Source organism: Budorcas taxicolor, chromosome 11 (genome assembly GCF_023091745.1).
Source record: "Budorcas taxicolor isolate Tak-1 chromosome 11, Takin1.1, whole genome shotgun sequence".
In the NCBI taxonomy this organism is placed as follows: Eukaryota; Metazoa; Chordata; class Mammalia; order Artiodactyla; family Bovidae; genus Budorcas; species Budorcas taxicolor.
In genome coordinates this window covers 48,011,205-48,031,260 of record NC_068920.1, presented here as the reverse complement: position 1 = coordinate 48,031,260, position 20,056 = coordinate 48,011,205, and the positions used below count along the sequence as shown (strand labels likewise).

The window sequence follows — 20,056 nt, the reverse complement described above, 5'->3', positions numbered from 1 at the left end:
TGGGGGCTCAGGGGTGACGGTGAGGGGGAGATCTAGGTCTCCTCATGCCCATCTCAGCCCCCCAACTCAAGACCAAGGGCACGGAGCCTCTTTTCAGTTTGGGGGCATGAGCCTCAGCTCCCAAGGAATATGGTGACCAGCAACTGTCCCCTCAGGCCATCGACAAACCCTGCTCCTTCACTGACCCTGGGTGGAGAAGGAAGAGACAGCCAGATCCTGCTTTGTGGTGGAGGAGGACAGGGTAGCCCCCAGCACACCCGGCCCAGAGCACCCCTTCATGGCAGGGATATAAGAAGCAGAGAAGATTCACTCTACCCCTGAATCAGCGCCCGACACGCGGGCATGAAATCATAAAGGCAGAACTTCTCTGCTCCTCTCAAAGTCAAACCTCAGCCCAGAAAATGGCTTAGCCACCACCCCTCCCCTGGCTTCTGGGGATGCAGCGGGGGCTGGCGGGGGGAGGCTGAGGTTAGGCCCATGACCAGGGTGGGGGGCTGTGCTCTCAGGAAGCCAGCTGCTTGTGGGGTGGGGGTGCAGCGGGAGGGGAAGGAAGGGAGGGGTCAGTCCTCAGACTGCCCAGGCCCAAGACTGTACCGGCTCCCTTCAAAGTGGGTACAGTGGTGGGGCGGTGGGGGGGGGGGGGGGGGGGCGTGGATATGACACACCAGGAGTGAACGGGCCAGGCGCTGGGGGGGACCTGGGCTCTCCGGCGTCTGGCCTTCACTCTGGGAACAGGGTTCCATGCAGCCAGTGCCTCATCTTGCGTGTCGTCCACACAGCTCACAGAGTTCCTCGGGGCCCCTCCGACCCCGGCCTCCTCTGTCCCAGGGAGTTCCAGAGTCCCGCCCAGGGCACAGCTCCTATGCCCGCTCCCCTTCTGGCTCCTGCTGGGGAAGCCACTGGGCTGAGCTGAGCCTGGAGTCGGGGCCAGGGGAAGGGCAGAGACACACCGCGGCTGCAGCCCCGACAAGGACCACGTGGCGCCGAGATCCCTGGGGGGCGGGCGCCATTCAGGCGAGTCCCCTGGCTCTGCAGTAAAGAAGGTGCTGGCAGCTTGGATAGAAACTTGTGCTTTAATATATCTCTGTGTGTGTGAGTGTGGGTGTGTGTGTGTGTCGAAGAACCGTCTCCGGGGCCTCAGTGCTGGGCCTTTGTCCTTGTTCTCCGCTCCTCCTCGCGGCCGACGCCAGCCCCCTCCCTGGCGGGCGGCCCTGCCCCTGGGCACCCCGGCTGGCGTGGGGTCAGTCTTTGGTACGATGTGGACACTTTGGTGTGCCGGGGGGGCGGGGGGGGGGGCGGGCCACGCAGCTCTCATCATCTCTGCAACGCCAAGAGGAACGTGGCCACAGGCCCCCAGAGCTGTGGGAGGGGCTGGCGGGGGGCTCCACTGCCCGGCATCACCACCACTGTGACGGGAGAGAGAAGGGACACGGGCCGGGGCTCTGGTCAGCTCAGCAGGGCCAGGGAGGAGCGGGTGGGCGGGCAGGCCACGCGAGGGTCGTTCCCCTGCCCCCACTCTGTGCACACAGACACACTCGCAGGATGTGAGGTGGGGGTTAACTCTGCCTGCTGGGTCCAAATCCTGGCCCGTGGCTCACTAAGGAAGACACAGAGCAATTCATTCGACCTCAGGGACCTCAGCTTCCTCATCTATAAAATGAGTCTAACAGGGAAATTTCCTGGTCACCCAGCAGATCAGACTCCACGCTTCCACTGCAGGAGGCAGGGGTTCGATCCCTGGTTGGGAAGCTAGGGACCCCACATGTCTTGTGGTGTGGCTAAAAAAAAAAAAGAAAAAAAACGGGGAATGATGAAAATAAATAAAGTAAAAATAAAATAAAATGAGTGGAAGAGCCACTCTGGAGGACTGTGGTGAGGAATGAATGAGATCATATATATACAGGTGTCTGTACCTTGCCTGGTATGTAGTAATTTCTTGGTAACCTCGAACTGACATTATTGCAAACACCCAGCCCCCAGTGTGGGAAGGGGTACAGGTTCACACTTGGACACACACATATACATACAGAAAGATGTTCCCAGACACAGATGCTGCTACCGTATGCTTAGTTCACAGGAGGGTCTGGTCATCTCACTGCCCATGCAGCCCATAGCCTGAACCAGGGTGGGGCCCGAGGTGGGTACCAAACACACCAGCACCTGTTTCCACAGCTACCAACATATGCACCCCATCACCTTGCCACTGGGAACCCCAATTCAGACATCAACACCACCTCCCCTGACACAGGCACCCCCCACCCACTTTCTGCCCTGCACCTTTATTGGGATCCATCTGCTTCCTGGGACACTCCCCCTTCTTCAGGGTGACGTCATCTATGGCGATATCCCCCAGGTAGCCCGAGCCTCGGACACCCTCAAAAATAATCTGGGGTGGGATTAGAGAGCAGGGAGCGTGGTGAGGGAGATTCTGCTCCCAGCCTTTACCCTCCGTCTCCCAGGAAGGTCCCCCCATCCCTGCATGCTTTCCTCCTCAGCTCCCAGGGAGCCGGCCCCAGGCCGGGAGAGCTATAAGCAGAGACGGGCCCGGGCAACTCACCTGGAAGGGCCCGCTTGGGTTGATGGGCACATGCGCCTGCTGCCACACGTTGCCCTTATTGCCGCTGAGGGACCAGGCGTGCGTGTCCAGGGCCCCTTTGTTCCGGGACCGCACCAGGAGGTTGAGGGAGCCTGCGGCGGGCATGAGGAGAGGCGGCTGTGAGGGGCCACTCCCTGCTTTCCCCATTCACCACCTTCGACTCCCTACCAGGGCTCGCAGCACTGCCCCCACTGGACGGGACCTTCTCCCCACTGCAGACTGGCCAGCATCCTGTCATCCCAGAGGGGACCTCAGCATGGGGAGGAGAGCACAGCTGCAGGGCTTCCGTTCATCAGGACAATTTGCAAAGTTTCTTTCACGTCTTCCCTTCCTTCCTAATCAGTAAGGCCCCCCAACCCTGGAACACACCCACACACACCCCCACCCTTCCTCCTCTAGGCAGCAGAGTTGTCCTAGGACACTGGGGCCCAAGTCTGAACACAAAGCAAGATTCCCAAAGCATGCAGTGCACACACTCGGTGGCACACAACGCTACTGCAATTTCTGGAGGTAAGTGTGTGCTAAGTTGCTTCAGTTGTCTCTGATTCTTTGCAACCCCAATGACTCCTCTGTCCATATAATGGTAGATACCAGTCATTATGCTATGCTGAGTCGCTTCAGTCATGTCTGACTCTTTGCAACCCCATGGACTGTAGCCCGCCAGGCTCCTCTGTCTGTGGGGATTCTCCAGGCAAGAATACTGGAGTGGGTTGCCATTACCTTCTCCAGAGGATCTTCCCAACACAGCAATTGAACCCATGTCTCTTATGTCTCCTGGACTGGCAGGCGGGTTCTTTACCACTAGCACCACCAGGGAATCCCCTGAAGGTACAGGAACCAAGTTTAAAAATTTAACACTTGAAGGGTGGCGGGTGGGTGAAATGGGTGAAGAAACTAAAAAGGGTTGAACTTCCGATTATAAAATAAGTCCTGGGGATATAATGTAATGGTGACTGTAGTCACCATACAGTTACTAATACTGTATTGCACATTTGAAAGTTGCCAAGAGAGTGTATCTTAAAAGTTCTTATCATAAGGAAAAAAAAAATTCTGGTGATGAATATTAACTAGACTTACTGTAGCAATTATTTTGCAATATACACAAATGCCAAATCATTATGTTGTACATCTGGAACTAATATAATGTCAATTATACCTCAATAAAAACGTAATACTTATGTTTTAAGAGGTGAATAAAATGAGCCCTTCAAATCCACAACTTCTCTAGTATTGATGCTTAGGACAAAGCTAAGAAAAAGGAGGTGACTTAAAGAAAAACATTAGTGTATGCACTACAGAGCTGTGGTAAAATGTGAAATTTTGAAGGTATTAACCTAGGGAATGCTGAGCCCCTCTGCCCACAGACCCAGAGGCCTGGAATTGTGGAGGTGCTGACAGGCAATGGAAAGAGGAGGAGTGGATCCAGCCTTGGCAAGGAGCACCCAGGCAAGGGCGTGCCCCTTCACTGGCGCTGCCAGTCTATCTCGAGCCCCCTGTGACATGAAGACCTGGCTCAGAGGGAAGGGGAATCAATCTTAGGTGGCACCTGGTGCCTGGCATTTTCATGGCACTGCCCATAGACAATGCCACACCATCTGTGACACCAGATAGACAGACCCCTGGTGGGAGAGGGCCACCAAATATTACCTGCCTGAGAGCAAAGGAGTTGGCTTGGACCAAGGAGAGCCAGAGAGATACAAGGTCTGGGGACAGCTGGTGCCCAGAGCTGCCAGGTAGGGTGAGAGGGGTGGGGAGAAAGACCAGGACAGCAGGAAATGCCCACCCTTCCCCAGCAGCAGGCCTGGGCCTGGGGGAGGAACACTCCAAAGATCCCAGGCCTGTGAGGACCCTTGCCAGCAGACAGGGCCCTCAGAGGGCTGCAGCCAGCACCCAGAGGGCTGGGAGGAGCCACACTGGCAGAGGCAGGGCCCAAGCCGCAGTGCCTTTTGGGCTTCTCACCAGCCCCCAAGGGGACCTCCCTCTCTTCCCCCTTCTTGGACATTTTTCTCCTATCCCAACCCCCAAATCTCCAGGGTCTAACCTCAATCGTCAAACCTTTCCTTCCTCCTCCACCACCCTGTTCCAAGGACTCAAATGGGAAAACCCCACCTTTTCACTGCTCAAACCAAAACTGAAGTTCTGCCCCCTTCCCTGGTCATTCCACCAGCTCCAAGATCTCCCCTCTTCTGGACAGCCTTTCACAGGGTCAGCCAGAGCCCTAAGGGCACCTGCTCACTATGTTCTTCTTTGTCACCTCCGGAGCTGAACTGAGCTACAAGCTGCAGCCTGGACATAGTCCAGCTTTGCAGACTCTGGGTTTGGCCAGGGTCTGTTCCCACTGCTTGAGGTGCCCTCCCCTACTATGTTCCCCTGACCAAATCCCTTTTGTGCTTCAAGGTCTCTCTGAAACACCACCTCTTCCAGGAAGTCTTCCCAGGTTGGAGCTGGGAGCCCTCTGTGCTGCTTGTAAATTCTGAGACCGTAAACTGTAGCTCCCCTTGCCCAGGGCACTCCCCGCTCTGTGGAGTGGTAGTTACTGGGATTCTCATCTTCTCTCATTTGACTCCACAGGGAAAGCCCCCATCAAACTGCTATCTGCTCTCAGTATTTGAATGCTCAGTGAAGAAATTTCTGTGACTGTCATCAGGACTGAAAAGGGACTTTCATAGCATCTCAGAGTTAGAAGTTACCTCAGGGGTCATCAAGTCCAGGCTCCACTACCTCCCTTTTATTCACTCATTCACCTAACTGAGCAGGCTCTGTTCTAGACACCAGGGACACATCCCTGAATAAGACAAAGAACCCTGCCTCCTGGAGCTTATGCTCTTTGGGTGGAAAGCACAATAAAGAATATAATGCAGGAAAGGGATGGAAAAGTGTTTTACATGGGGCTGTCAGGGACCTCTCCAAGGAGGCCTGAATGAGGTGGGGGGAGAACATTCCAGGTCAGGGAAAACATCACAAGCAAAGGCCTCTAAGGCATGAAGGAACCTGCCTCAAATATATAAAGAAAAGCAAGGAGATCAGTGTGCTTGAGCTGAGTGGAGTCATGGGAGAGCAGCAGAAAATGAGATCAGAGAAGCAGGCAGGGGTGGGCCAGGTCTGGGAGGCCTGGAGAAGACAATAAGGGAAGAGGGCTGAGCAGGGGAGTAATATTACCCAGCACAGGGGTCCCCTCCACAGCACCCTGCTAGACTCTCCTCCTACCCGGGGACAGAACAGCAGACTCCTTTGCTGGGCAGATTTGATGCTTATAGCATCTTCCTCAGGTGGAATTCAGGTCTGCCTCCCAGAAGTTTTCAATGATTGGTATTTGTCCCACCTACTGGGGGACACCTAGCAAGCTCTGGGCTTTCTCTGCTCCCAGGCACCCCAGCTCTTAAAGCTTAATCTCCCAGGGCCTTCCTGTATCCAACATGCTCTTCTTGCCAGCTGGGTTCCCCGTGCTCCTCCTGAACTGAGGACAAAATGACCACCTGTCCTGGTCTGCCTGGGATGTGGGACTTCTAAAAGTGGGAAAGGCTGGGGCAAAGCAGGATTGGTTTGAACTGCCCAGAGTACTAGCTGGGCAGCGTGGTCCCGCTCATCCCCACCCCCACCTATCTCAAAGGAAGCTTCTCACGAAGTCCAGACCCAGCCACGAGTGAACTGGCCTGCGTAGACAGCCTGGAGGGCTCCAGCGGCTGCAGAAGGTCCCATCCCCACCTCATTCTGGTTCATCAGTTTAGCCTGACCCATTGCTCCAGCTGTGGACACTTCACAGTGAGCCTTTAGGTCTGCACTTGGTTAAAGTCACTTCCTCTGCTGTGCAGCCAAGAAGAACAGTGAAGATTTCTGTGACCTCTTAGGGCATGAACGTCAAGAGGTACAGTTTTGAGGGAAAAGCAAGGCACAGAACACTGTACATAAAATGTGGGGAAAGAGGATACATGTGTACTGGCTTCTCTACACATTAAGCATTTCTGGAAGTGTGCCGCCCCCCCAAATCTAGTACCTTGATTGCCTCTGGAGAGGCACTCTAGGTGGCAGGAGGACTGGGATGGGAAGGGGGCTCTCATCATGTACCTTTTGTACCTTCCGACTTGTGCAAAGACATTTCCTTTTCCATAAATATGTAAACAAACAAACAAAATTAAAATTAAAATTGTCACTTCCTCAGCAGTCTTCCATAATCAGGTCCCCAGCGTCAGTCAAGTCTCCCTGTTATCAGCTGTGTTGACCCCCATCCTGCCGCTGCAGACACACATCACAGTGGCCGCTAAATTCTACCTAGCGCAATGAGTTATTTCATGTCTGTCTCTCCCACTTGACTGCAGGTGCCAAGTGGATGAGGAACCTGTCCATCCTGTTCTCTGAACCACCTGAAGCCAGGCACAGAGCAGGATGTCTAGAGGTGACGGCTGAACTGACAAGTTTACTGACTAATGTGATGCTCCTACCAGAGCCATCTCTTCCCAAAGGGCACACCCCTTGGGTTCCGTAGGACTTCCTCTCGTTGCTCACAAATCAGCTCCCTTCCAACCCTGTGTTTAGGGCTTGGGAGAGTCAGCAGAATCGGGCTGCTGTGTGATCTTGGGCATATGCTTAACCTCTCTGGTTTATATGGTAACACCTCACTCATTGGGTGGCTGTGAGTGTTAATGAGACCACAGATGCAGAGCATCCAGAAAGCCAACACATGCAGCCTCTTAGCTGACTTCTCCATCCCCTCTAAGACTTCCACCTCATCCTGCTGAAGCCATTTTCTTTGCAGACTCAGGAAGACTTGATTATCTCAAGACCTCAGACCAGCTGGCTCTCTGGACCTTCCTCTTGCCCAGATTCTGCTCACACGCTCTACAATCACACTCCCTGTGATCTGGCCGAGTTGGGAAGCCCAGGCCTTAAGCAGACCAGTCCCCAGCTTCCTGTGGACCCCTGCCCCCTCCCAGCAGCAGCACTCACTCGGGCAGGTTCGCTGGTCCTTCGACTCACCGATGTGCTTTCCGTACATGTGATAGAAGAAGGAGACACAGTAGAACTTGGCGCTGGCGTTGTACAGGGGACTCACCAACCTCGCACGGTCCCCCAGCTCCCGGGGCCTTGACGTCTCAATGAACATGTAGTAGCCTGCAGAGAAGTGGAGATGTACCGACACTCTCCTCCTCAGCCTTCCCAGCCCTCTTTCCACCTGACTCCTTTTCTGCCCTTGTATCAGCGATCTGAATCCCAGGTGCCTCACACCACCCCAATCTGTCCTCCCTACCTCAGCACAACACTGGAGTCTGGGCCAGGACTTGTGAGTTCTTAGCTCTGTGGCAGCTTCTCTTCTTCCTAATCCTCTAGCAAGTCAGGACTGTGTCTCCCCTCAGACTGGGGCTTCCTGAGGGGAGGGCTGTGTCTCCCCTCAGACTGGGTCTCCCCTCAGACCAGGGCTCCCTGAGGACAGGCTGTGTCTCCCCTCAGACTGGGGCTCCCTGAGGCAGGGCTGTGTCTCCCCTCAGACTGGGGCTCCCCTCAGACTGTGGCTCCCTGAGGCAGGGCTGTGTCTTCCCTCAGACTGGGGTTCCCCTCAGACTGGGGCTCCCTGAGGCAGGGCTGTGTCTCCCCTCAGACTGGGGCTCCCCTCAGACTGGGGCTCCCCTCAGACTGGGGCTCCCTGAGGAGGGGCTGTGTCTCTCCTCAGACTGGGGCTCCCTGAGGAGGGGCTGTGTCTCCCCTCAGACCAGGGCTCCCCAGCACTAGACCTCTCCCTGAAGCAGTTCTCCATTCCGAGCAGCAGGCCATCTCCTCACCCTCAGGGGTGCCACTTATGTCAGTGGGGGGACCAGTGTTGGGGGAGCGCTTGGGGTTCTGGGTGAGGGCATTCTGCCGGGTCCAGTCAAAATTGTCTGTCAGGTCCTGGGTGTAGCCACAGATCTTCTCATCCTCAAAGTGGCAGGTGTTGTCTGCAGTCAGGGCAGGGTGGGAAGGGAGTGAGACAAAGAGGGTCAGCCTGCTCGGGTCCCCTCATCCAGTTTTAACTTCCTGGTCACCCCCGAGGCAGCTCCCAAACATCCAAGTAGGGGAACCAGGATCCCAAGGCTCCAGAAACCAAGCAACAGGGCCTCTGACACATCTGTTCCTGGATCAGGACTTCTTAACCTTTTTGGTGCCACAAACCCTTCTGACGTCTAATAAAGTTAAGGACCCCACTGCAGATTATTTAGGTGCATAAAATGAAAAGCATAGGGTTACAAAGGAAATCATATTATGCTGAAATACAATCATCAAAAAACAAATGCTTGATATAATAATAAGTGGGCTTCTCTAACTAAATCATCAGATCTAGTGTTAGGTCTAAGTAAGGTAGTTTTGAAATACTAATGAATGGAAATGACGTTTACAGATGGCTGCAACAACTTTTAGGTGGTGTAAAAACACTGGATTTCCACTGGTGACAAAGTCAATCAGGTGACCATATTCCTACATGCATCATTGAAGGGGATGTTAAATTTCTGTGAGAAGTTAGGGAAAATAAAGAAGTACTTGTAGGCCCTTCCAGGTTGCAGTTTCATGGGCCCACCCTGATCATTTAGGGGGCAGTCAGTTCATGGATCTCAGATTAAGGACCCCTGCCTCAGGGAACAGAGAAGGTGGATTAACCTGATCTTTCCATTTTTCTTCTGGGGACAGTGAACAGTGCTGAGTGAGGACAAAGGACCCTGAGTTAGAGATGTCCTCTTGACTCCACCCTCCCTTCAAGCCTTTAAGCCCCAAAATAAATCCCGGATGCAAATATCTCCAAACCCAGCCCTGCTCCCTCCTGCTTCTCCTACCAATGGCGAGCCTCCACGCTATTTTCTCTCTGGGTATCTCTTGGGGGTCCCTTCCCCCCGACCGGGGAACCTTTGTGACCCGAAAGGAAGGAGAAGTAGGCAGGGGTATCTCACCTGACAAATTGGGAGAGCTGATGGCTGAGAAAGCAAGCAGGAAAACCAAGTCAGAACCAAGGTGTAGGGCTGTGCAGAGGGTGCCTGGGCTTAGGACCAGGAAACAGGGTCCCCAGAGCAGGACTGGGGGCCAGAGGCACCTGGCCTGCAGTAACAGAGTAGGACACTGCAGATTGGGGAACCCCAAGCTCAGGAACCATGCGGGAAATATGGAGGGGTCCCCTGAGCATGAGATGGGCCCACCTATCCCACCGCCACCGCCGCCACCACCACCTACGCTCCGTGTAGTGGATGATGCGGGAGGCCATATCTCCAGCCCCAAAAGTGGTGTAGGGCGTGAGGCGGACCTCGTAGCTGTGGGGCACTCGGAGGTCGGTCAGGATGTACTCCAGCAGCTGCCCCTTCTCCACACGCCGCACCGGGATGGCCTTCACCAGGGCGTTGTGCTGATTCAACTGTAGATACAGGGAGTCCCAGATGCCCAACAAGCCATGCCCTCCACCTGAGCACCTGCCCAGACCCTGGTGTGACTTTGCGGGGGCAGCATTTGAGGAGCAGAAAGAGCAAAGGACTAGGAAGCCAGGCCCTCAGTTTCCTCATCTGTAAGACAGAGCAATCGCCCCTTCCACGCCCCGCCTCCTGGGCTGTCTTGGGGCAATGGTAAAGAATGCACCTGCCAATGCAGGAGATATAAGAGGTGTTCAATCCCTGGGTCGGGAGAAAGAAATGGCAACCCACTCCAGTATTCTTGCCTGGAGAATCCCATGGACAGAGGAGCCTGGTGGGCTACAGTCCATGGGGTCGCAGGAGTCAGGCACAACTGAGCACACACATGAACAAGTATTGAACAACTAATATGTGCTAGGCACTGCTCCAAATATGATGTGATTTTTAACTTGTTTAATCCTCAAGATAACAGCCCTATCAGGTGGAATATTATAACTATCCCCATTTCACAAGTGAAGACACTGAGGCCAAACAGATGTAGCCTGCCCAAATTAAAACAGAACTGATGTTTAGCTTAGGCAGTCTGCCCCGGGGTTACACTCTTACCCTCCACCCAACTCCCCCTTAGCTGGGTGGAACCACATGGAACGAGACCAGCAGGGTGGCTCTGGCCCTGCATCCTAGAGACCCTGTGGGTGAGACTTAAGCTCCTACTTTAAGCTTCTGATGTAAGAGCAGACTCTGTGTTTTGTGAGCAGAAATGGCTCTGCTCCCTTCCCCCACATGAACCCAGCAGACTCCTGCCTAATTCCCAGGGCTGTGCGCAGAGCACGGGGTTCAGCGGGGATAGGTCCCTAGAGCCTCCCAGCTCCTGCTGCTGTGTCCAGATCACTGTGGCTCTGGCTCAGAAGAGCCTTCTATAAGAGGGTCAATGCGTCTTCAACCCCTTCCCCTGGCTTGACAAGCACTCCCAGGGCCAGCCTGCACCTGGGCCCCTGTCCCCCTTGGCCCACCTGGCGGACACTGAGTCTGTAGTTGAGCACGGGGTCAACAGCGTCTGGCTCCCTCTGGGTCCACTGCAGCACGTAGGAGTAGTTCTTGGACAGCTTGTGGCTGCGGGTGGGGTTGGGGGTGTCGAAGTAAAACTCCGGGCTGTAGGCTTTGGCTGAGAGGGTGGGGAGCGGGGCACGGGGCCATGAAGGGTGGGGTTGGGGAGAGACACAGAGAGAGGAGGTATGGGAGAGGGAGACAGGAAAGGATGGGTGGAACAGAGAGCAGGATGGGGGGAGACAAAAACAAGGAATATTGTGAGGAGAGGAGGCGGTGGGAGAAGAGGAGATTGGGGAAATGAGGGCAGGAGGGAAGGTTGCAGAAGGAGGAAAGGGAGGTTGGGAATCCAAGAGGTGGTGTCGGTGAGGATGGAGTGGAAAGGCCAAGGAAAGGCCAGAAAAGAGAGATATGCAGAGACACAGAGAAGAGATGTTAGAGAAGACACAGGGGACGAGCAATGGGGAGAAGACGCCAAGAAGGGTCAAAGATTTTGAGGCAGAAGGAAGGGAAGAGAGATAGAGACCAAGAGGTGGGGAGACAAGGAAAGCGTGGGAGAACAGGAGAGAGGGGGAGGGAGGTGGGAGATGTCACAGGGGCCTCTGGCTGGCAGGGCTGGGCGGGGTGGGGAAGGACTGGGGAGGCGGCTGGTGACCTGCGGTCCTAGCCCCCACTGTTGGGTGAGGAGATCCAGAAAAGAGCTAAAGGGATACCAGGCCAGTCAGGGGCTGTGGGGAGAACCAGGGTGCGGTAAAATGGGGGACAGGAACATCCAGGCTCTCCTCGGGGCGCTGCTTCTGGCAGGGAGCTGGCTTTCCCCACAGGAGGTGGAGATGGGGTGATTCGGCAATCCTATCAGCTCCCTTCCTTTACCCTCTGCTCTCACCATGACCCCCACCCCTTTCTGCCCAGCTGCAGCCTCAAAGTGCCCTCTCGAATGACTTGAAGACATAGGACTAAAGGGATTTCTGGGCGCTGGAGGCCGGAACATCTAGACTGACAGTTCAGGAACTGTGTGCTGGCTGGCCCAGCGCCACCCTCCATGTTCCAAGGAAGCTGTCGGGGGAGGGGGGGAGGGGGGGAGGGGGGGCGGCGTCTTCTCCATTCGCGCCAAGCTAAGGCTCAGGCCCCTCCTCACACCAGGCCTGCAGTCAGGAACAGATTCCCTATATGCAGCTTTAGGGGCCAAGGACAAAGGAAGAGGGCCTTGAAGAGTGGTGGCTGAGATGGGGTGGTACCCAGGGCTTGAGTGGGTGAGTCTAAACCTAATTGTGGACCCAGCTGGAAAGACCGCGCTGCCTGCTACCCGAACAAGCGTAAGCAGAGAGCTGGAAGGGGTGAAGCCTATGCCTCATACAGGCTGGGCGTGAGCGTGGTGAGAACCGGCAAGGGCTAGTACCCAAGGGCTCTGGAGGCACGAAGCCTAGGCCTGGTGAAGGCTTGAGCAGGGGTGGGGCTGTCAGAGGCCAGGTCTGAATGGGCCTTGAAACAGGAAGGCTAGAATGGACGTGCGGAGTGGGGAGGGCTGTGAGAAGAGGTCCCTGTTAGATCCGAGAGGCCTGCGCGAAGGCTACACCGGGCATGGGTGGGTCCTGGCAAGGTAGGGGGCCTAAACCCGGTGCACGTGGGCGGAAGGGGCAGGGCTCCAGGCCGGTGAGGGCGGGGCTGGAGGTGGGCGGGGTCTGGACCCAGGTGGGCGGAGTCTGGGCCCAGGTGGGCGGGGCCGCCGGGACGCTCACCCGAGACCTGGAAGAGGCAGGCGGCCGAGCCCACGTCGTTGGAGACGCTGCACTCGTAGCTGCCACTGCTCTCGCGGGTGACGGCGTCCAGGCGTAGCTCGGAGTGGTCGGGGGCTTCGGCGGCGACGGGGACAGCGGGCGGCGGAGGCAGCAGCTGCCCCTTGAAGCGCCACACAGCCGAGGCGATGCGCTGGGGGCTGCCTCGAAGCAGCGAGCAGCGCAGGAGCACCGGCCGGCCCAGCGCCTGGCGCACGTCCTGGGAGCCGGGCTCCACCTCCGGCGGGACTGGGGGCGGGGGCGGCGGTCAGCGGGGCCTCTCCCCACCGGGTAAGATCTGAGGAGCTGCCCCACGGGGAGGCGACGCATTCACCCCTCCGCCCGCGCCCTCCCCACCCCCCACCCCTAGCCTGGAAGGGTCTCAGGGCGGACACGCACAGCGTACTCAACAGCCACACCTCCCGACCTGCAGATGCCTACTCCTCCCTGCCGTAACTTCCAGCCGAGCTTCCCAGACGGGCCCTCTATTCGTGCCTCAAATGGTCCCCTCACCCCGTGTGATGAAAAGCAACACAACGTCAGGGTTTAGAGCATGATCCCCGGAGCAAGATGGCTTAGGTTCAAAGCCCAGCTCTGCCTCTAAACAGCTGTGAGATCTTAGGAAAGTTTCTTAATGTCTGTGTGACCCAGTTTCCCTATTTGTAAAAATGGGTGAATAATGGAATCTATACAGAGAGCTGTGAAGGACTAGATGAGTTAGTGCATTAAGATACTCAGAACAGTGCTTGACACATGGCAGGTTAACTCTAGGGCTTCCCTGGTGGCTCGGAGAATAAAGAATCCGCCTTCAATACAGGAGACCTGGCTTCCATCCCTGGGTTGGGAAGATCCCCTGGAGGAGGGTGTGGCAACCCACTCCAGTATTCCTGCCTGGAGAATCCCTATGGACAGAGGAGCCTGGCGGGCTACAGTCCATGGGGTCGCAAAGAGTCGGACACTACTGGGCGACTAAGCACACAGCGCAGGTTAACTCTCATCATCACACTGAGGCAGTGTGTTCCCTTGAAGGTCCTTCTTCCTTCAAACTCTCATTTCCACTTGTCAAAATCAGTTCTTTGCTCACTGGGTCCCCGGGAATGAAGATGGGGTACAAGTGCCGCAAGGGTCATGGGCCTCCATGTCCTACAGCACGGGGGTCAAGGAGGGGTTGGGGTACCAGCAGTAGGCGGAGGGGTTTGGTCGAACGTGGAGGGCGGGGGTGAAGGAGACCGGGAGGGACAGCTCGGACGGTCGTCTGGGTGGGGCGGTGGGACTCACACTGTACGTTCAGCTGCACCTGGGCCTCGCGCGGGCGCACGTTGAAGCCATTGTAGCGAGCAGTCTGGCAGCGGTAGGTCCCACTCATGTCGCGGCTCACGCGCTCCAGCCGCAGCTTCCCGTCAGGGGTCTCCTCCAGGGGCAGCCCCGATGGCAGCAACGCGGCCTCCTTGTCCACGCGGGACCACAGCACAGGCGGCCGAGGCTTGCCCCGCACTTCGCACTGCAGCTCAGCGGGCGAGCCCTCGCGCACAGTCACCACGGCCCTGCCCTTGGGCACGCTGATGGTGGGCGGCACTGTGGGGCCGGGGAGAGAGAGGAGCCAGGTTAGAGCTTCCCCCGACCCCACCCCAACCCAGACCTCTGCTCTGGGGCGTCTGCTTCCCTCCCGCTACGTTTGAACCTCCCTTTCCCATCCCAGAGCGCCCACAGACCCTGCCGTTTCTCCAAAGTAGAACTCCCCTCCCCCAAACCCTCTCCACTTCCTGGGCCTCTACCTCTCAAGGTCTCCCAACTCAGAAAGATTACTGAAGTCGTCCAGGCCGATTCCTTTTGTCTCCTAACCCCAACATTACTAAGTTTGGGGTATTCCATTTTTTATTCATTTATTTGGGGGATGGGGGGGTTCCACTTTTTAAATAGTTCTGCTGAATAGCTTCTCCGTTAATCCCCTCTCTCCAGCCCACCCGCCCTGCTCTAGTGAAAGCTTCCATCTTCTCTTTCTGGAGTGTTATCACAGATCCGTAGTCGGTCCCCCAGCATCCTCAGCCTTCCTTCCAAAGTGATAGACTATCTGGGCTTTTGCAGGGCACACAGCCAGAATGAAGACTACTTCCCAGCCTGCCTTATGGCTGGCTGTGGTCATGTGACTAAATTCTGGCCAAGGCGGTGGGGTCTTTAAAGGGAGAGGCTGTGCCTCTCTTCCTCCTTCCTGCAGGCTGGAATGCAGACTGATGGCTGCAGCTGGCACTGCCATTGTGGACGAGGTGGCACATGCTAAGGAGAACAGAATAGCAAGATGAGATGGAGCCTGGGGCTCTGAGGACTCGATGGAGCAGAGCTACTATTCCAGCCTGGACTGCTCACTTTTACAAGAAGAAGAAATACATATATAGCTCATTTAAAGCCACTATTATTTAGACTTTTTCTGTCATTCACAGCCAAACCTAATCCAACTCAACACGCTGCCCAAATGAAGAGTCTTTAAAGACTTCCAGAGAGAGGATATTTGTATACATATACCTGTGTATACACTGTGTATTCACTTTGCTGTGCAGCAGAAACTAACACAACATTGTAAAGCAATTATACTCCAATTAAAAAAAAAAAGACTTCCATGGGTCCCATCTCATATCACATCAAACAAGTTAAAATGTCTTCATTAAATATAAATTGTAAATAACTCTACAAAGCAAGTTGAGGTCCAGTTATCTAGTTGGCATAATTTATGCTCTATAAACATTTATACATTTACTGACTTTAATTCTGTAGTTTTATTTTTTGTATTTTGGAGCCAATTAATTTATTTTTCCAATTCTTCTCCATTTCTGTAGGTTCTTTAAAAGCTTCCATCCCCTAGGCATCAAGCTTATAAGCCAAACGAAGGAAATGGCCCTGTACCCTCATTGATTTCCCTGTTTCTAAAACATCCCAGCTCCCAACCCTGTTATGCCCCACAAGCTAAAGGGCTGTACCCCCTTTTGGAGGCCATACTGTCCTCAGTTTAAAACCCAAACCCCTTGGCTCTGAAACAAGGCTCTTACCTCTGTCAACCCTCAGCTTCATCTTCCCTTTCCCATCCTGAGTCCCAGCTGTGGGATCCACTTGTAAGGAACATACTTCCTGGATACAGCAAGTCTCATATACCTTGGGGGCTCCCTGTCCCTCCTCTCCTGGGCTTGTTCCCTACACCTAGCAAATGCTCACATGGAACTTGGCTCCTCTACGAAGTCGTCTCCCCTGATGACCCCAGGCAGCCTGGTCCTTCTCTCATGTCCCCAGGATGCTCTGCAGGCCCCACGTTTAGCTCCTGAGTCTTATCTAAGGTTTGTTCTTCCTTTTCCTGCACCTTGCCTGACCCCTCCACAACAGGCCTATCTCCCTGGCTAGGCAGTGAGCTCTGAGAATGGGGCTGTGGTGTTCATGGCTCGGTTCCCCACCTCCTCACCCAGGACATGGCTCAGGATTTAAGAAATGGATTTGTGGAATCCATGGAGCCTAGTTCACTCCCAAGCCCAGCTCAGGTCTGTCTCCTTCTGGAAGCCTTTCCTGATGCCTCCAGCTTCACCTGGCTCCTCCCTGTTCAGGTATCAGCATGGGAAGGGCCTCCAAGGCCATCTGGTCCAGTGTCTCATAGACGAGAGACTGAGGCCCAGAGAATCAAAGAGGTTTAGCCAAAGTCAGCCAGCAACTCAGTGCAAGGTAGTGGGGGCTGGAGATGAAATTCCAGAGACTTTGTTCAGAGTCACTCCCTCCAAACTCTTTTTCCAAGTGTAAACCTTTCAGGGGTGGCTGAGAGCAAGATCTGAAGTCAGGCTGCCTGGGTTTGAATCCCAGCTCCACCACCTGTTGATGTGTGAAACTCTCTGAGCCTAAGTTTCTTCATCTCTAAAACCTGAAGATGAACCATCTACCTCACATAGTAAATCTTGAACGTGAATGAGATAAATACAAAATCATCAGAACATACAGTGAACACTCACTAAATGTTGGCTATTATTTCATTATTTTTTTTTATTATTGGTATAAAGACCCAAATTCTCTGCAAAATCTGGCCCCTGCCAACCTCTCCACTCTCATCTGACTCCATTCTCCCAGCCACACTCTCCTTTCAGGGCTCCAAATGGTTCATGGACTTTCCTGCCTCAGTGCCTTTGCACATGCTGATTCCTTGGCCTGCCTTTCTCTTCTACCTCTCTTGCTCTCTTGTGCCTACTAAAATCCTGCCCCTCCCTCAGATCTAGATCAAAGCTATCTTAGGAAACCCTTTCCTGACTCTCATGCATCACAGTTTGCAGTGATATCTCTATTTGTGGGATAATCTGAAACACATTTGCTAGTAAGTCCAATGAGGGCAGAACCTGTTTTGCCTACCACTTTGCTGCAGCGCCTGGCACAGTGCCTGGCATATAATCCATATATATGCATACGATGCATGCAGCATGAACAGATGGTGTCCTCCTCACTGTGGCCTCCCTTCCTCAAGCTGCTGCCCCCTCCCCTCTGTGGGGCTCTCCAGCCCCTTCCATCCTCCCTGTTGCCCCACCTCCAGCTGCCCACCTGTCTCAGAGGAGATGTTGACCTCGACACTCAGGTCGGGCACAGGTGCCCCCGGGAAGGAAGCCACGCACAGGTAGGTGCCGTAGTCACTGAAGTGCAGGTCAATGAGCTCTAGGCTGCTGGTGACGGCAGGCAACTCGGGGTCATTGCGAGTCACCAGCAGCCTCTTAGACATGCGTGCTGGCTTGCCGTTCTTGAACCACTGGTAGGTCACCTTCTCCTGGGGCACTGCGTCCACGTGGCACGACAGCTTCAGATCCTGGCCCAGCTGTATGTTCTCGCTCTCTTTGATCACATCTGGGGTGATCTGGAATGTGGCATTCTTCATGGCTATGGGTGGAAGGGAAGGGAAGGGTGGCTGGGGCTGGCCCAAAGCCAGGGTCCCCTGTCTCACCACTGCCATCCAGATGCGGCTCCTCGCTTCCAGCTGGCCTTCCTGGAGGTTGGGGTCTACAACCCCATTCCCAGGAGGAACCATCACGTTTTCTGCTTGGAAATTGTTCTGCTTGCTCAGATGTGTTTCCAAAAGTTCAAAAAAAGCTGGCTGTAGAAAAGTCAGTTTTAGTAATCAATACAGCCACGGTTGACCATACACTATGAAAGGCCCTGTTCTAAGCACCTAAAATGTGTTTCTTCATTTAGCCCACCCCACAATCTGTGAGGGAGGCATTTTATTGTCCCTGTTTTACAAAGGAGAGAACTGAGGCTCAGACAGTTTAATCCACTTGCTCAAAGAAGTAAATAGCCAATCTTGAATTCACACTCAGAGCCTATGTTGTTAGCTACTGTGCTGCTTTATATTTTTTGTTGTTTTAAACCTGGAATATACAAAATTCAAATTTTGGAAGAAAGCACTAGAATGTAATACTGGTTATACTGAGTGGGACTGAAGGGGACTGAGGGGAGACTTCTAACTTGCCCTTTTATGCTATTTAGTTCTTTGCAACAGTTTGTGTCATTTAAAAAAAAAAAGACTAATACAATCATCTTACATGCAATTACATAAAAATACAGAATTTAGAAAGAAAATGGTCTGGCCTCTTTTAGAAATCTGAATATTGTTTAATGTATGCCAAGAGATAGCATGCTTAATATTAGGTGCTCACTGGAAAGGACGCTGTACCAGCTATAAATCAGAACTGGGCTGAGTGAAACAGGCTGCATTTCACCCCAAGAGGTGACCACAAGTATTTGATGTAAATCGCAATCTTATCAAGCCAGGTTTTAAAGGTCAAATGGAATCAGGTGGAGAAAAACAATCTTCTGATGGGAAAAGTACCATCAAAGGGAAAAGTAGGCATTAGATAACCACAGTTTGACTATTATCTTTCTCACTACTTAATCAAAATTAAGTAAAAAGTCATAGAGTGCCAGCTTCTTTTTTGTGAGGAGAATCAGGGAGAGACTGGTCAGGGAGAGATGAACGAAGAAGAGTGTTCATCTCATCAGAAGATTCTCAATTGAATTTGACAAAAGCTGTATTTTACTTTCAAATGCTAAAAAGCTGGAAACAAGTCTGGATCTTTTAAAAAAAATCTTTAAAAATAAATTTTAAAACAGTAACCTAAAGCTATACAAGCAGAAGAATTTAAAGGTCTCTCCTTATAGCAAAGCAGTAAAATCAAGATCTTATCAAGCAGCTAATGATCATTACTGAGGCTGAAATCTAGTTAGGAAAGTATCTGTACTTCTTTAGATTGTGCTCCAAGTTTTAATCATTTTTACATTTAGTAATTATCTTCATACTTACTGAAATGCTTTGCTAATAAAGATTTACACAGGAAGCATGTGCAAATGTGTTTTATTTTCACTTTGATTCTATTAATCTTGTAGAAACCGTTGTACAGGGAGGGAGTCAGGAAATTTCTGTTAGAGACTGCTGCTAAGACGCTTCAGTCGTGTCCGACTCTCTGCGACCCCATAGATGGCCTCCTACCAGGCTCCTCTGTGCCTGGGATTCTCCAGGCAAGAACACTGGAGTGGGTTGCCATTTCCTTCTCCAATGCATGAAAGTGAAAAGTGAAAGTGAAGTCGCTCAGTAGTGTCCGACTCTTAGCGACCCCATGGACTGCAGCCTACCGGGCTCCTCCGTCCATGGGATTGTCCAGGCAAGAGTACTGGAGTAGGGTGCCATTGCCTTCTCTGTTAGAGACTAGAAAGTCCAAATTTAGCCTCAGGCAGCCTCAGTTTCCCAATCTAAAAAAATTCAAAGTGATCAATACCAGCCCTTCCCACATCTTGGCTTGCTGAGGTTATATTTGAAAATGTAGATTGTAAGCTGTAAATAAAACTCTATACCTCATATTGTTAATTGGCTATACCCCAATGTGGCTCAGAGGTTAAAGTGTCTGCCTGGAATGCGGGAGACCCGGGTTTGATCCCTGGGTCAGGAAGATCCCCTGGAGAAGGAAATGGCAACCCACTCCAGTACTCTTGCTTGGAGAATCCCATGGAGGGAGGAGCCTGGTAGGCTACTAGTCCATGGGGTCTCAAAGAGTCGGACACGACTGAGCGACTTCACTTTCACTTTCAATAAAAAGTTAAAAAAAAAACTTTATACAAATTTTAGTCCTGCCATCTGCTGGCAGACACCTGAATTGCAGGGGAACTAAAGTGCCTGGAACTTTCTTCCTCAGCCTCTCCCTCCTACCAAGGGAAAGAAGACAGGCCCCTTTCCCCTTCCAGTTCCTGAGCAACAGGAACCCCATCTGCTTCCCAAGTTC

The 20,056-nt window shown here is 53.3% G+C and overlaps 1 protein-coding gene across 1 annotated transcript in view; it reads right to left on the bottom strand.

Moving 5' to 3' along the window:
- Positions 1-1,314: 1,314 nt before the first annotated feature.
- The window catches only part of MDGA1 (MAM domain containing glycosylphosphatidylinositol anchor 1), a 59,145-nt gene continuing 40,403 nt past the window's right edge, over positions 1,315-20,056 (bottom strand). Inside the window, exons 7-17 of the mRNA XM_052649042.1 lie at positions 17,334-17,663; positions 14,055-14,351; positions 12,741-13,025; positions 10,968-11,119; positions 9,785-9,962; positions 9,508-9,531; positions 8,371-8,523; positions 7,571-7,705; positions 2,558-2,688; positions 2,278-2,386; positions 1,315-1,406 (exon numbers count right to left, since the gene is read on the bottom strand). Of these exons, the coding sequence (XP_052505002.1) occupies positions 1,315-1,406; positions 2,278-2,386; positions 2,558-2,688; positions 7,571-7,705; positions 8,371-8,523; positions 9,508-9,531; positions 9,785-9,962; positions 10,968-11,119; positions 12,741-13,025; positions 14,055-14,351; positions 17,334-17,663 (1,886 nt within the window). The remainder of the gene's footprint in view (positions 1,407-2,277; positions 2,387-2,557; positions 2,689-7,570; positions 7,706-8,370; positions 8,524-9,507; positions 9,532-9,784; positions 9,963-10,967; positions 11,120-12,740; positions 13,026-14,054; positions 14,352-17,333; positions 17,664-20,056) is intronic.